At 47.0% G+C, this 16,876-nt stretch overlaps 1 protein-coding gene across 1 annotated transcript in view; it reads left to right on the forward strand.

Moving 5' to 3' along the window:
- Window positions 1-16,876, forward strand: part of LOC119969544 (sterile alpha motif domain-containing protein 10-like) — a 131,405-nt gene that overhangs the window by 105,116 nt on the left and 9,413 nt on the right. The window contains exon 4 of the mRNA XM_038803291.1: window positions 4,960-5,100. Coding sequence (XP_038659219.1) covers window positions 4,960-5,100 — 141 coding nt within the window. The remainder of the gene's footprint in view (window positions 1-4,959; window positions 5,101-16,876) is intronic.

A 16,876-nucleotide genomic window follows, 5' to 3' on the forward strand; every position in this document is an offset into this window, starting at 1 on the left:
CGCTTCCAGGGTCTGTGTTACATCCATGCAGGGTGATAGGCCTGTGTCAGCACTGTCAACGGTTCAATATACAAGGCAGGAGGGTGATGATAAACCCCTGTGAGCTGAGCTCTGGTGCCCTGAATCTATCGCAAATGATATGTCTGTTGAGTGCATGCTCATACCCGTCACCTGCACATGGTATGCTTTGGGGGGAGCAGGCCCCATAGCAGGGGGCCCGAGGGTTGGCACCGGGGGAGGACGGAGGGCAAATGAGGGGAGGGGGGGTGCAGACTGGCCCACAACGTGGAATAACATGGCAGGGCTCCACATGTCTCGGGTGTAACGGTTGTTTAATGGTGTACAAGTACATTAGTGACCCGGACTGTCCCTAGCCTCCAATTGGGGTCCCTTAACTACTCCCCAATGCCCTCTCAGTGATCGTCAATCTTCTTAGCCCTCCATGCTCTTCCGATACGGCTAGGTGTGTCCCCAGGAAACACATCAGAGGTGGAGGCAGCCCGTTGCCTACCACATGCTGTGATCTTTTTTGCCTCTGGTGGACATCCTCTGGAGATTTGAGGCTGGAGGGCCCCTGCCGACTTGGTGGTGGCACATGCCTGGCTGTGCCACCCTGTTCCACACTCTGACCCTGAGACGTGGCGTTATCAGGGTAGGTGGACTCGGTTGAGTTGCTGATTGCTGCCATCTCCCTGAAGAGGGGCTGCAGGTCAGCCTCCAACGCTCCCTCTTCCCAATCGGTGCCTGTAGGGCCCTGGAAGTCACCATGTGATAATAATAATAACCTTTTATTGTCACATGTAGGCTTACATTAACACTGCAATGAAGTTACTCTGAAAAGCCCTTAGTTGCCATATTCCGGCCTGTTCGGGTCCAGAGAGCTGTTACGGGAATTGGACCCATGCTGCTGGCCTTGTTCTGCACTACAAACCAGCTGTCTAGCCCACTGAGCTAAACCAACTGGATTGTGCCCCTGTCACCCCTCTGTTATCTGGCTCTGCCATGCCTGTTGCCTACCTGTGGTCTGCAGCATGGTGTCGATGCCCTCGGCGATGTTCCTCTGTGACAGGTACATCCTCTGGAGCGCCCTGGCAATGTCCACCTGAGACTGGGATACGGTTCTCAGTGATTGGGACACACTCAGGAGCGGCTTGGAAATACCCACCTGAGACTGGGACATGCTCCGTAGCGCCTTGGAAAGGTCCACCTGCATCAAGGACACCCTCCCCCCCTCCACTCTCTAGTGTCTGGGACATGCTGTCGAGGTTCTCAGCCTGGGCTGACGCTGACTGAGCTACGTCTTGGACACCACCACTCATGATGCTGATGTTTCACCAGGCTCTCACCTGCAGTCTCCTCAGTATTGGCCTTGGTGTTATGCATTGCCGGCACTCTTAGCCTTTGGGACTCCTCCAATCGGCTATGGACCTGCTGGAGTGTCATTGACATCCACCTCTGAATCTCATTGCTGCATCAGATCTGGAATACCCCTACCCAGAGGCTCAGCATCTGATTGGAACTCAGCTGGATCCGACTGCTACCTCCCTGGACATTCCTGCCTCCATTTGATGTGCATTAGCAACTGTGTGGTGCTCACCAGAATGTGCCCCAGAAGCCTGTCCACTACTTTCGCTCACCGAGGTGTGTGTCTCTGCGCTGGTGTAGGGTGGGGATAACAGCTGTGACGCGATATGGTGGCATCCTCGGAGCTCTCCTCTGAGATGTTCTACTGGGAAGCTGGGCATGGGCTGGGGCACCCCGGATGGGCCAGCACCACAGGGTTGCGGGAGAATGGAGTGAAGGATCATTATATCTGGCATGAACAACCTATTTGAAACAGATCATCTGGGTGGGGATCGGTGGATCCTCATCTTCCCAGCGTAGGCCGATCTCGACGTCGGTGACCGATCCATCCTCAGCCACCTCTGCTACCTCCAGGGCCTGTTCCTCAAAATGGGTGAGGACTCGAGGTCCAGAACCCCACCACTGGTCTGGACTCCCTCCCATTTGGTGTATGTCAATGTCTCTTGAAGGGACAGAGTGAGGGCATTGTAAGTCACACGCTTCATGCATTGCGGGTAGAGGGGGGCATGGCGGGGGACAGATGGGTGCACCACTGCTGGTCATGGATGGGGTGTGTTGGTGGATGCCAGGGTGTGCGGGGGGGTGGCACGCGCGGGGTCTTCGGGTTGGCCCCCGGGGATAGCAGGTGGGACCAGGGATGGGGGGGCCGATACCAACTCACCAGTGAGGATGGTGGAGGTCGTTGAGTTTCTTGCAGCACTGTGCGGCGGTTCTCCTGATCACACTCCCCGCACTGGCTGCCCTATGGCTGACCCTCCAAACCCCTTGGGGCAGCAGAGTGTCCTAAGTCAATTCCACCATGTCCATGAGCCTGGCCATGTCAGCACTGGTCTCCTTGGTGGCATGTATGCTGACTGGGGTTTGCTCTGTGGGTCTGGTTTAAGTGCTGCTCCCCTTCATTAACGGGGAGCTGCCAAGTGCTGTCCCGGCGAATTAGCTGGCGGGTGGTCATTTCCAGAGTGAAGCCCGTGGGGCCTTGTTAAGTGACCTAATTAAGGTTAGACACTGGTGATGGCCTTGCCAGGTCGGCATTTCCGCTCGCTACCGCACTTAGAATGAATTTAGCTAGATAGCGTCCAGAATCTCTACCCTGTTGCTTGCAGAATGGCTACAAGTCATGGGAATACTACATCATGCCCTGTGTCAATGTGGTAGTAATTGATAATGTGCGCTCTTAAAAGGTAGATCTGCACATCATATCACTACAGTGACTACACCACAAACCTACTTCACTGGCCGTAAAGTGCTTTGAGACGATCTGAGGTTGTGAAAGGTGCCATCCAAACGCAAGTTCTTTGTGTGTTCCTCCCTTAATATACAACTGCCTCACCACAGCAAGAAGATGGGAATGAGGAATTTAGTGGGTGGATGACTGAGAAGTTAGAAATGCTGGAAGACCGGGGTTTAGGTTAGCAAGAATTGATGCGAGGAAGCATATTATGTTTGTTGTTCTGAAAATAAATTGTATTGATCGAATGAAGAAAACATCATCATGACTGTTATTTTGCCTGCTCACCTTAATTTGAAATAAAGCAGCTTTTCATCTCATGTCTGATGCTGTCTCACCAAATGGTTGCTCATTGGCCTTCAGAAAGACTGAAGAAACATGCAAGCAAGAAACATGAATATCCTATTCAGGTCACCCAGATAGGTATTATTGTTACAATTCCTGCTTAAACTGTCACACAAGTGGCTCAATTTCCATAAAAGTATAGCACTCAGAACACTTACAAGAGTGACTGACGTGACTGAAGCTGGCAGACCAAAATTTGTCATACAAAGCTCCTTATGGTAATATGCGTATAACTTTTTGCACTTTCTCCATTATAGGACAGGCTTTGTGCAACTGAACATTTTCTTGCCTTTGTGTAAAATGTATTTTGAAAATCTTTGCTGAATCTGATAAGTGGTTCCAGATAATAGGATACTTCCCCACTTTCGAACACTGCTGGAACACAATCCTACGCAAAGCACTTTGCTAAAAAGTAACTTAACGGAAATATTAGGCAGCCATCATACCAACCCAACATTTCCTCAGATATTGATGTTTCTGCTACTTCACTTAAGTCACTGAAAGTGCTTGAAAAGCTCAGCGAAGAGCGTTGACTTTTGGTCGTCCTATACCCAGATTTTTTTTTAAACCACCACTAGCCTGAGGTGCATTGGGATTACTATTTCACTTTGCTTTAACTGCCTTCTAAATATGTCTCTAAATAATTGTTGCAAAATATCGGGAATAATGCCTCTGGAGTTCAGGCAGATATGAAATAAGGTGGAAGCAGAAAAGGCTGATGAAAGGTCATTGACTCAAATTGACTCTGTTTCCCTCTCACAGAGAATCACAGGCCTGCTGAGTACATCCGGCATTTTCACCAGATACTAATACTTTATTTGATTTCATGCGTAGTTTAGGCTATTTGAAGAGAAATTGAAATGTTATTTGAGGTATACTCCTCTTGCGACATGGAGTAATGAGATGTTGAACAACAAACCAAATATGTGAACAGCTTTGTATCCTAGAACGGTTTCATTTTTATTCTGGTGCTCATTAATGGCAAGTTTGTGTTGACAGGGGCGTATAGATGTCGGTATAAGTCACTGCAAGGACATGTTCTGTCATTCTGAAGGAAATTAAATTGAATTGATTCCTGTCTTCTTTACTAGATTAAAATGCTGCAAGGCAAGGACAGTATGTCTGAGTGAATAAGTAGCTAATGAAACGCAGCAGAACACTGGCTTATGTCAGAGCTATTATTCATGATGTCTGATGGTTTTATGCACTTATTGAATAATTACTCCATATATATTTGCAAATATAGTATTTTCTTGTTATGCACAATTGTATTGGTGAGTTTTTCCCGATCTCCCATGGTTCTTGCTGGACTCAATATTATGCAGATAAAACTTAATTCAGTAGAAACATAACATTTTCGAATTTATATGGGCAGCACGGCAGCACAGTGGTTAGCACTATTGCTTCACAGAGCCAGGGTCCCAGGTTCGATTCCCGGCTCAGGTCACTGTCTGTGCAGAGTCTGCACGTTCTCCCCATGTCTGCGTGGGTTTCCTCCGGGTGCTCCGGTTTCCTCCCACAAATTCCGAAAGATGTGCTGTTAGGTAATTGGGACATTCTGAATTCTCCCTCTTTGTACCCAAACAGGCGCCGGAGTGTAGCGACTAGGGGCTTTTCACAGTAACTTCATCGCAGTGTTAATGTAAGCCGACTTGTGACAATAAAGATTATTATTATTAAAATTGTTGTATTTTCCTGCAGAGAGTAAAACTTTGGATGGAACATTGAAGGGAAAAACTTTCTTATGTGTGTTCTGTAAAATGTACAAATTCCAGATTTTAAAAAATGGACCTTCTCCACAGGTCGGGCACTGCTTCGGCTAAATGGTGAAAAGCTGCAACGCATGGGAATATTGCAAGAAGGTCAGAGGCAAGAGGTACTCCAGCAGGTTCTTCAGCTGCAGGTACGGGAGGAAGTGAGAAACCTACAACTACTTAGACAAGGTAAAACTGGGTCCACAGTACAAACATGATCATCTTTATATTTGTGCATTCCGTTTCTGTGAACTTAATGAGATCCCCAGCAGGTTTTGAGAGCCAATAATTCTGCTATGTAAAATCACCATTGGTTGCCTGTGCACGAGATTCAAATAATGTAATATTTTCAACTTAAAGTCGTTAGGTCGCGCAGAACATGAGTATTGTTGAAAGAAGAGAAATATTTTGTCAAAGCTTTTAATCTTGCACTCATAAAATAATTTACAACAATGCCAATGTAAGGGAAATCAACAAATTTATACTCTGAGATGAGAGTGCTGATTGGGTGGCAAGTGGATCCTGATTGGCAGTTGTGTTGCCATGGAAAGTGCACCAATAGATGGTGACTAACAGTCAACTGTCAAGCACTGTTTGGAATTCAAGCCAGGCAGCTGATTGGTCAAGGCGCTGTTTGGAATTCAAGCCAGGTGGCTGATTGGTCAAGGCATTGGCCTGAGGAATCAAGCAGAATAAATTTGTTGTTTTCCATTACATTGGTATTCTTGCAAGTGGTCATGATGAGTGCAAGATGAAAAACTTTGACAAAAGGGACTGGATTCTCCGTTATTGGGACATTGTCTGGCATGAAAGGGCCACCAGCGGCCACCCCGTGCTCCATGGCTGACTCAGACCGCGGAGCTGGACATTAAAAATAGACCTCCCAATCAGCCGCAGGGCCGACCCTAACTGCCCGCACAAACATTACCCGGTCACGTTTAAGCCTCCCCTGCCTTCCAATCAGCCCGCCCCCGACCAGGACGGCCGCAGACCGAGTCCGCAGCCACCACTAAGTTTCCCGACTGGCAGGGCCAACCACATTAGATCCATGCCGTCGGCCTTCAGCCGGTCAGGGGCAGAAAATGGCGGAGTGGGCCTCCAGCAATGGCCCCAGGTAGGTGCTATGCGGCGCGGCATACTTGCTGAGTACTTCATTTTTCAGGGCACGCAGAATCGGACAACCGGCACCGGTCCTGCTTCCGTGCAGGGAAATGCATTCTGCGCCCCCGCACCGGCCGCGATTTTGGAGAATCCAGCCCAATATATCTCTCTTCTCAGCATTACATAGAAGCTCAAAGTTTCTGTTCTCAATGTTATCTGATAAATACTTATTAGCTTGTAAAACATTTCTCGCATTATTTTAACTAGAGTGTTAACTCATTTAAATTATTAGGTTAGCCCTCTGTTACAATAGCACAGAAAGGAAGATGAGCAAATGGGTTAAATGTTTGTCAAGTGATATCCTCAATCATCATTTTAATCCTTATATCATAATAATCTGTATGAACTTTATCTGAGAGGTATAATAATGATTAATGAGCTTTATTCAGATTATGGGCTGGATTATTTGCCACTGGTAGCCAATGCAGGGAGGATGCAAAAGGATCAATTTTATCCATTTACATCCTGTTAACGAACCGTGCACCAGATTCACAAACCGGCAAGAATCCCTGGCCCTATGGGCCAGGATTCACATGAGCGTGAATTAGTGCAGGTATTTCCCAGCGTGATTTGGCGCAATAGACCTTGTGGTGGGCCAAAAGGGTGGAACCATTTTAGAGAGCTGTCCCCAAAATCCATCGGAGGGCCACCCTCCCCCCAGGTGGTGCAGCCAGTGGCACTGCCAGGGTGCCATGTTAGCAGTTCCAAGGTGTCCAGGTGCCAAGTTTGCACTGCCAGGGATTTAGACTGGGGGGGGGGTCTTGCCACTTGGAAGGGCGGTGAGGGGGTTCCATGGGGCCTGGAGAAGGTTGGGGGTAGTGGGGAGTGAGGGGAGTCGATGCAGTGGGGTCAACCTTAAAGGGGGAGGGGGAAGATCGGGGCCGCTGATCAAAATGGTGCCCGATCCGAAGACAGCCATTCCTGCTAACGAGACCAGCTCAACACTGCAGCTGGCGGGGAATGCCCCGTTCAACGAGACTTAGTTTAAAGTCTACTGTATCGTGCCCCCAGTCTCCCAAACGGAGAATTCTGGCCTATATCAAAAATTACTCCAGGCTGATTCACAAGTATACAGTGAATCTGCATATTGTAAAACTTAAAAAGTAATTAAGAGAAAAATAGATCATCGAAGGTTTTTGTGGGATACATTGGTGCATTCGTTTATGAGGCATTTTTATGAAAAGTGTGAAACATGTCAGGTAATTGATCAAATTTCATTTAAATTAAATTTTCCAGTTTTTCAAGTAAACATTGAAATAATGCAAATTTTGCAGGATAAAATTGTCCACAGGTCATTGATTATGATACAGTACTCTTTTACTCCCCGCTTGGCTTCATAAATATCCACAGATTTTAAGATTAACACGGGTTACAAAGTATATCTTACACTATAATGGTGTCAGTAGCACAGTCCCTTTAAACACACACGCTGACTGTGAACAGACACGCTCTGAACCTGAGTGTACATAGAACATAGAACAGTACAGCACAGAACAGGCCCTTCGGCCCTCAATGTTGTGCCGAGCCATGATCACCCTACTCAAACCCACGTATCCACCCTATACCCGTAACCCAACAACCCCTCCTTAACCTTACTTTTATTAGGACACTACGGGAAATTTAGCATGGCCAATCCACCTAGCCCGCACATCTTTGGACTGTGGGAGGAAACCGGAGCACCCGGAGGAAACCCACGCACACAGGGGGAGGACGTGCAGACTCCACACGGACAGTGACCCAGCCGGGAATCGAACCTGGGACCCTGGAGCTGTGAAGCATTTATGCTAACCACCATGCTACCCTGATGCCCCTGAACTTCTGTGTATTTCTCCTCAAAATCCCCCCAAGAGATTCTTATGCTGTCAGCCACCTGGTCTCACTGAACTCCGGTTTCCACACGAGTAAGTTCAAATTCCGCTTTCAAAACAACACACTTTCATATCTTCTTTTTGATAATGCCTACTCTCAGCTACTTCCATAAATGTGTTGCTTCTAGGTTTCACACCAACCCTTCAGGATTGCTTTGTCTTGATTGTCACACAAACTCTTCACAATTGCTTTAATTATCGATTCCCAGACTATATTAAGATGGCACAAAATATTTGATTTACTGCTGAAGCCTGCTTTCTCGTCTTAAATCCAGTTACTGCAGCTGTCTCTTCAATTCAGATCACTTTTTATCTGCTTTTACCTTGAATTCTCCTGAACTGTACCTTTTTCAGCTTCTTGGTCTCTTTTCCCTTAACTTCAATCTTCCGAAGGCATTCTTCCTGTCCCAATTTCCTGGTTGTCAGGACTTTATCTGGTTCTTTGGGAAATCTGCCTTTTGCGGCCCCTTGTCTTGTCCAGCTTTTCTTCTGGCAGAGCTGAGAGATGTTCACTTCCCAGCTTCCTACCTTCAGCTGCAATATATCCAGTTAAAGTATGAACTCAAAAAGCCTTCCTACCTTAAAGGTGCACTGGGTTACTGGGCAACAACTTTATGCTTCTGCAAGATTGTTTACCTTTCACACCGTAACCCTCTCTAAGCACAATGGAAGCACAGTTTGAACTGAGCAAACACCCACACATACAGTGATATTTGTCTAGTTACAAATATACTTTCTTTACAACATTGTCTACTTTAACTGCTGCCTTTAGGGACCTGTGAGCGCTATCGGTTGCCTGCAATTTACAGCTTCCAGGCAGGCAGATGTCAGGATTGTTTAATTTCATTTCCCTTCATGCTTGAATGGATTTCAAGTATAGTGCTGTGAAATTAACAGCAATGTTTATAAATATCTAGCTATGATTGAGAGCTCATGACCACAACAAAAGCAGTTAAGTGCTTTCTGCTGTGAAAAAGAGGAAGTGAAAGCACTTAACCCCTAGATATTCGAGTTGCCCCGGGATCACTAGGGGTGTACTTGGGATATGTGCAAGGGGGCAGTGCCCAGTTACTGCCAAGGCATGACCCTCTCCTATATTGGGATGCAGAAAATTTGCTTTACCTCCATCTCTATGTGTTCTCTCTTGGACAAATATCTCCCACTGAAAGTGCAAAACAATGAATATAGTCAGTTGCAACACCAGAAAATTCAAACGCCCTCTGTGTCAAACCTTTCTGCTAAAGTCAGCCATGCAGCCTTTTCATCCACCTTTGCAATACCTCCTCATAGCTGGCATAACCTCCTCTGAACATTTTTTCCAGGCACCCATTCAAAATTGGCATGGGAAACATCGGCAGCGGGATTCTCTGTCATCGGGATCCTCCGCCCCGCTGGCAACGCACTCATGCCCACACACTTCCTGAAGGCGTGGGGTGGTCCACAATTGGAAACCCCATTGGCCAGCTGCGGGAACAGAGAATCTCGCTGGCGGTGGGGTTGTGCACGCCAGAAAACGGGGCTGGTGGGATAAAGAATCCTGCCCAAGGTTTATTGGTTTGTTATCAAACTGAATTGACCTTTAATTCATTTTTTAAAATGGCAGACTGGCTGCCGATTTTGAAATCTGCCCAATTTCTGTACTATTGGAAACTGGCATGATGATGTTGCGTTAGCAACCAGCCATCATCACGCCGGATTTTACGTAAGTATGGTGGGGCAATGGTCCTGACCGTAAAATTCCTCCCCTTGATTCTATAAGCAAAATACACATGAGCAATTTAACCTCTATTGGCAGGAAGAATAGAAAAGTAAGATATTATAAATATGGAAAAAGATTGCAGAACCCGGTGGTACAGAGGGATCTGGGTATATAAATCATATAAAGTGAGTATGCAAAGTACAGCAAATGATTAGGAAGGCAAATGGAATGTTTATGTTTATTGCAAGGGGAATGGAATATAAAAGTAAAGAGGATTTACTGCAGCTGGACAGTGCCTAGATGTGAAGTGCTGTGTGCAGTTTTAATCCCCATTTCTGAAAAAAGGGGCGGAACAGTGGTTAGCACTGCTGCCTTATAGCGCCAGAACCGGATTCAATTCCAGACTTGCGTCACTGTGTGGAGTTTGCACTTTCTCCCTGTGTCTGTCTGGGTTTCCTCTGGGTGCTCTGGTTTCCTCCCACAGTACAAAGATGTGCAGGTTAGGTGGATTGGATATGGTAAAATGCCCCTTAGTGTCCAAATAAGATGTGTAAGTAAGGTTAAGGGTTTATTGCGATAGGGCAGGGGAGTGAGCTTGGGAGGAGTATTCTTTCAGAGGTTTGGTGCAGACTTGATGGGCCGAATGGCCTTCTTCTGCACTGTAAGGACTCTATGATTCTATGAATTCTATCAGAAACAGTTCAGAGAGGGTTCATCTTATTCATTCCTGGGATGAAGAGTTTATCTTATGAAGAAAGCTTGAACAGGATGGACCTACAGCTGACTTTGTAAGTGAACATCAATGATAACCCACTACCATCGGACCCCCACTGGAGTTGAGAAGAATGAAGGTGACCTTCTTGAAATATGTCAGATCCTATCAGAATTTTCTTGGGTGGATGGCGGCAGATGTTTCCGCTTGTAGAAGAGACTAGAACTAGACAACATGACTTAAAGTTAAGACGTGTCCTTTTGAAGTAGATGAGGGGGGAACATAATTCCCTCAAAGGGTCACTGGGTATTTGCCTCCATGGAGGGCTGTTTTAGTACAGGAAAGATGCCTATGCTATGTAAGGGATAACATTTGGGCCACTGATTTAAAGTGACCAACTCAGATTCTACTTTTTCAAATGCATTCTGAAATGTTATGCTGGTGCTAAGTGTTCGCATTGTTTGGTGTATTTTGGTGCTTGAATAAGGTTGGGAAATAGAATTGGACGGTAAACATGTTTACACAGCAATTATTAAAATGCATGTCAGCAATTACCAGGATGTGATCAATTATCTGCATTGATAGTTTAGTTGTGTCAAAGTCAATTACCAGTTTTTGAAGCTCGCCTTCAGTCTTTGTTTATACAGGGAATGGGATACCACTAGAGAAGGAGTCATGGGTTAAATAATTCTGAAGCACTGAAGGGCTCTTCAGGTTGTCCTTCTCTGACTCATTCATAAATTTGGTACATTTTAATTCCAAGCTTCAATCATACATCTTCAGCGTACCATTCACTGCAAATATTCTCTGTTTTGATTCATTCAGTCGAGCCAAATCGGTGGCTTTCTGCAGATGCATGTTCCTGACTCTGCACCATTGGGAGATTGGTCCACTACTGCAGTCCAGTTATCATTTATCTGATAATGTACCATTGGGTAAGCTTAATGACCCCACACCCACAGCATGGAGCAACGCTCAAATAGCACATTGGCCAGAGAATTGACAGTGATTTTCGGTGCAATCCAATGGCCACACTGCTCCTGAAAAGCAGCCCGCCACGGCGCCAATAAAGGCTGAGAGACCACATTCCCAGGTTCTACCCGGCTAGCAACGCCTCACGAGATCCAACGTGAGCACATGAAACAGTGTGATATAAATCCTGGTCATTGTGGGTGGGGTCACTTTGTGTCAAATCTGCATATTAAAGCGAGACAGCTAATCTCACTCTAATGTGCAGATTCTCAAGGTACCTGAGGCTTTGGGATCCATACCTTTTGCCTTGGAGACCTCCGGCAAGTGTCGTTCAGCACAAACAGGGACCAGATGGAATGGCACTCATAGGGGTCTCCCAGGGGATCAGGGCACCCCAGCTGTATGTCCTTTGGACAGGGTGGTGCCCTGGCACTGCTGCTGCCATCTGGGCACCCTGGTAGTGCCACGTGGGTGCCAGCCTGGCACTGCCAAGTTTCCCAGGGTGCATTGCCTTCTGGCATGGGCACTCTCATGGTGTCAGGTTGGTCATGCTAAGGTGAAAGCTGGCAATCCCTTTGTGCGCATGTGTGATTGGGCCAGAGATGCCCGGTGTGGGAGTTGGGAGGTGGAGCTGGGACCCTTACAAGGTATGTTCGGGCTGGAGGGGTTGTGGAGCAGTTTGGGTGTCTCGGTGATTGGGACGCCATTTAAAAATGACGTCCTGATTTTTTGCTACACCGGGGAGTTCTGGTGGGCAGAGCTCCCCAGTGTACAAAACGGGGCTATATCTGGCCTCTGCAGCGTGTACCTACTGAGGCCCCGTATACAATGCGAATCGTGTTATATAACTATGTGTTTCTTGGCACAGTGAACACCGGGAAACACACGGCTAAATACACTCGCTATGGTTTTGTTCCCATTTAGTTGAATCGAGCCCTTTGTATTCCTTTCTTACATATGGCTCCCATGAGGGAAGCAGGATCGCTGAACCTAACCTCCTTGTTCAGTGCTTTAGTATATATTTTCTAAAGTGCTCACTTAAATAATGGGAACATTAATTGTGCTGGATATTTAATTCCACATACAAAAAGTAAATGCTTCTGGCAGAAAGGCCTGAATCTTTGGGGTGGTGTTAGGGTTGGGATGATGAGCTACCTGTGTCATTTCCCAATCTGCCATACCAGGACATTTGTAAAATTATAGGGAGCGATTTTCAGCCCGTGTTCGCCGTCAGAGAGAGCGGTGACCTGGGAGGAAAATCCGGAGACAATAGGATCTGGAGAGATTGTGTTTCCTGATTTTCCCTGCCCTTCGCCAGTGATGTCACAAGGTTCACGCCCACAAAGAATGACAACCTCATTTTAATGGGTTTCAATAAATCTGAATATGATTAGCCAGCCCCCCGCCACATGATCCCTCCTCACTGAATATTCATACCTTGAGGGGAGGCAGTGGTGTATTGGTATTTTCACTGGACTAATAAATCAGAGACCAGGGTAATGTTCTGGGGACCGAGGTTCAAATCCCGCCACTGCAGATGGTGAAATTAGAATTCAATAAAAATCTGGAATTCAAAGTCTAGTGATGACCATGAAACCATTGTCGATTGTCATAAAACCCCATTTGATTCACTAATGTCCTTTAGGGAAGGAAATCTGCTGTTCTTACCTTGCCTGGCCGACATGTGACACCAGACCCACAGCACTGTGGTTGACTCTTAACTGCCCCCTCAAGGGCAATTGAGGATGGGCAGTAAATGCTGGCACAGCCTGCGATGCCAACGTCCCATGAACGAATAAAAAAACGATGTGATGCCACATCGGCAAGGTTTTCAACAGGGTTATAAAAATGGGTTTCAGGATCCCTCCAGGGGCGCGAAGATAATATAACCCCCAACAGGATAGGAACATGCCTCAGAAGAACCCTGGCCCAGTTTGGAACTGCCAGGTTGGTACAGGGAACCATTAACTGGGTGCATGTCCCAGGCTCCCTATGTCAATGGGAAGAGATACAGGAACTGAAAGGGCAACCATTCCATTAATGTGCGGTTGATATGCCCAGAGCATCATATTGGTGAATGCCCACTATCCTGGCAGCAGCCAGATGTCTACATCCGAAGTCAGTCTGCTGTTCCCACCATCTTCTGGCCACCAAGAAGACCCAGAGGATGGCTACTCGGAGACAAGTGTTGCTCCCTCTACACCTGATTGATGACCCCCTCCACCATCCAATCATATGAGAACAATGGGTGAATAATGAAAGCCGTGTACCAAAAGCAGTGCAGAGCAGACCATTGAGGTGCTAAAACAATGGCTCCACTGCCTCCCCTACAATACTCGCTGTGGAAAGTGGATGTCCTCTAGAACGATGCCATCATGAGGTGGCAGCCATTGCCACTAGGTCTTTAGGTGCTACCTCAGGAGGAGAAGCGGGAGAGGCAGGGAGTATTGCAAGCCACAACCTCAAACACTTGCACATGAACCTTCAGCCCATAAATATTGTTGGTGCTGTTTAGGTGACATCCTGAGGCTGTATGAATGGCATACGCCGTACTCACCTATGACACCGTTTTGGAGGAGAAAACAGGCGCCGCCCCCGATTTCGGCATCAAAAGGGACTCTCCGCCCAATCGCCGAATGCGATTTTGGCATTGGCAATCGAGAATCCCGCCCCTTATCTTTAGCTTATAACACCAGTGGTAATTGCTAAATTCATACCTTTTTTACGCTTCTTTTTTCATCATCAGTACTTTCTGCATTTATTTGCCAGAGATGAGAACTAGCTAAATTAAAAACAGATAACATGTATATTTTCAGTATATTATACAGGCAGGGTGTGAGTAATGGAAGAGAACTCCACAAAATGATACGGTGTAGTGAACTGCACGGCACACATCAAAGGTCAACTATTGCACCTTCTAAGGTGACTTTACACTGATTTATTCTATAAATCATGAGGAAGACTGAAAGCTCTCTGAAGGCTACTGTTATATGCTTTGCTTCTACATAATATCCCTGGGATTTAAAATAAGTACTGTCTTCTTTAATGTTTTTTATTTGGAGTTATCAATGACACTGTTGCAGAATTTTTAACCGAGTAAAGAATCCCCCAAGGTAATCGTCAGGGTATGTTTGAAGATCCACTGTTTTATAATGAGTGTAGTATGCAGCATGTAATGCACATTGGACTTTATGCTGTGCTTAATATGGCCGTCTCTTTAAGGTAATAAAGTCTAATCGTTGTAAACAAACACATCCTGGGGTCAAATGGAGACTAATTACTGATGCTAAAGAAAGTTTGTAGGTGGCAGATGATTGTAAATCTTCGACTGCAGGTCAAAAGAAAACAGCAAGAAATTACTCCATCAGAATTGGAGCAGGAAGAAGCCTCTAGCTTGCTCAGTCATTCATGACTGTTCTGCAATCAATTCCATTTATGTGCTGTTGCTGCATATCCCTTGATACCCTTTGATAAAAAAATAATCTACCAATCTGAGTCTTGAAAATTTATATTGACCCAGCATCTGGAGTATTTTGGAGGAGGGATTTTCTCCATCATTTGTGTGGAACGAGAATGTTTCTTGATTTCACTGCAAACATTTGGAGACATTTTATTTTATATGACAAAAATGAAAGTTACATCAATACTTGAGCCCGATCCTAATCTTCACCAATAAATGGTGATCGGGACAATGTTCCTAAACCTAACCAAAGGACATTGAAACCCATTTTTGTTCCTCCTGCCCTCAACTAACTCAATTCATGAGGGACCGGACCTTAGATCTCATCGGGGACGTGGCTTTATACCCCATCACTACCACCATGTTTTAGAAAGGTTTTACATTGGTCTGTATTCTCCGTTCTGGAGGCGAAAGTGTTCCCGCCAGCGGAGAATCGGGAATGGTCTGGGAGCAGGACCCAGGTGTGACCCTCTCTTCTGAACAATGCAAAAGTATGCATGCAGAAGAACACGCTGGATTCCATCGGAATCTCGGTGTCTGGTGGCCATTTTGAGCAGATGACCTAATCCTGAGGCCCCCATAATGCTAATCTTGCCCTGCCCACGCTGACAAGGAGGGGCATCCTCACCAACCCCGCCCCCCCCCCCCCCCCCCCCCCACCCCCCCACCACCACCACCACGGGAGTAACAGGTCACCTCCCACAACATGCACGCATGAGGGTGATCCGACCGCCCCCCCCCCCCCCATCAGAGACCACCCTCAGAAATTGCCATCAGACCCCTCCCCTCAGAGACCCTAGCAGAGACCCCTGGCTGAAAGCTGGAGAGCAGTCCAGGCAGTACAATGAAACAGCACTGAATTTTCAATTACCCTTCCCTAACATCTGCTGCCTCAGATGTTACAAATGTCAGAGCCTTCCTCCAAAGCCAAGAGTCTTGAATGGGCTTCAAATCCCCTGACAGCCTTGGAAATTCAAAACTCCCATTCAATTTCACGCAGCAATAAATTGCACCAACCAGTGAGTGACAGTTTCATTACTCCAGAGACAGCTGCTTGGTGGATTGTTTATTGATTTTTCTCTTCATACTTGAATTAATCTCCATTACCCTGCTTTGATGCTAACCACAATATATATAAACAATCTTACTATGATAGACAGTTCTTCATCAAATCAAAAGCGGCTAAGTGGTTTCCACTGATGGGGTGCAGGGGTCTGATGAGGGGTAACTGATGGTTTGATCTGAAGGGGGTCTCTGATGTATGGGCCTGATGGGGATGACTGATGGGGGTTCTGATGGGGAGTCGGGGGAAATCAGTGGGAGGGTCGGAGGGGATGGTTTCAGTTCACCTTCATACTTGCACTGTAGGGCAGCAGGGTGGCTCAGTGGTTAGCACTGCTACCTCACGGCACCGAGGTCCCTGGTTCGATCCCGACTCTGGGTCACTGTCCATGTGGAGTTTGCACATTCTCCCCGTGTTTGCGTGGGTTTCGCCCCAACAACCCAAAGATGTGCAGGTTAGGTGGATTGGCCATGCTAAATTGCCCCTTAATTGGAAAAAATGAATTGGGCACTCCAAATAAAAAAACATATAAACTTGCACTGTGAGGGCCGATCCATTATTCCTATGGTGGCGAGAGGGAGGACGTCCCATCGTGCCAGCCAGGGGGTTGGGACAGGATTTGCGTTGTGGGGGGCCTTCCAATGGACTTTGGAGGAACATGTCTCAGTCACTGAGGAGCCCCACTGAGGGCATCGGCACCATGGTGTGGACCATGGGGAACCAAACGATGCAGTGGCATCCGGGGCTCGTACCAGCTACCCCTCCATCGCAAGGTGATCCTCAGGCCCCATGGGCACCGATCAGGAGGAAGGGGCTGTGCATGTGCCGCCGACAAATGAACTGGGGCCCTCCGGTCTCAGAGCCTTCAGAGGACGCCCGCCAGGGGCATCGAAGCCATGGGACAAGGTAAGCAGCTGGCTGCCTCCACCTCAATGTGGATCCTGGGAAAACACCAAGATGTAGTGGTAGAGCTAGGAGGGCCAGGTTGCTGCGTGTGTGGTTTTGCCTCCCGCAGTGTTCAGGCGCAGTG

This window comes from Scyliorhinus canicula, chromosome 7 (assembly GCF_902713615.1).
Source record: "Scyliorhinus canicula chromosome 7, sScyCan1.1, whole genome shotgun sequence".
Taxonomy (NCBI): domain Eukaryota; kingdom Metazoa; phylum Chordata; class Chondrichthyes; order Carcharhiniformes; family Scyliorhinidae; genus Scyliorhinus; species Scyliorhinus canicula.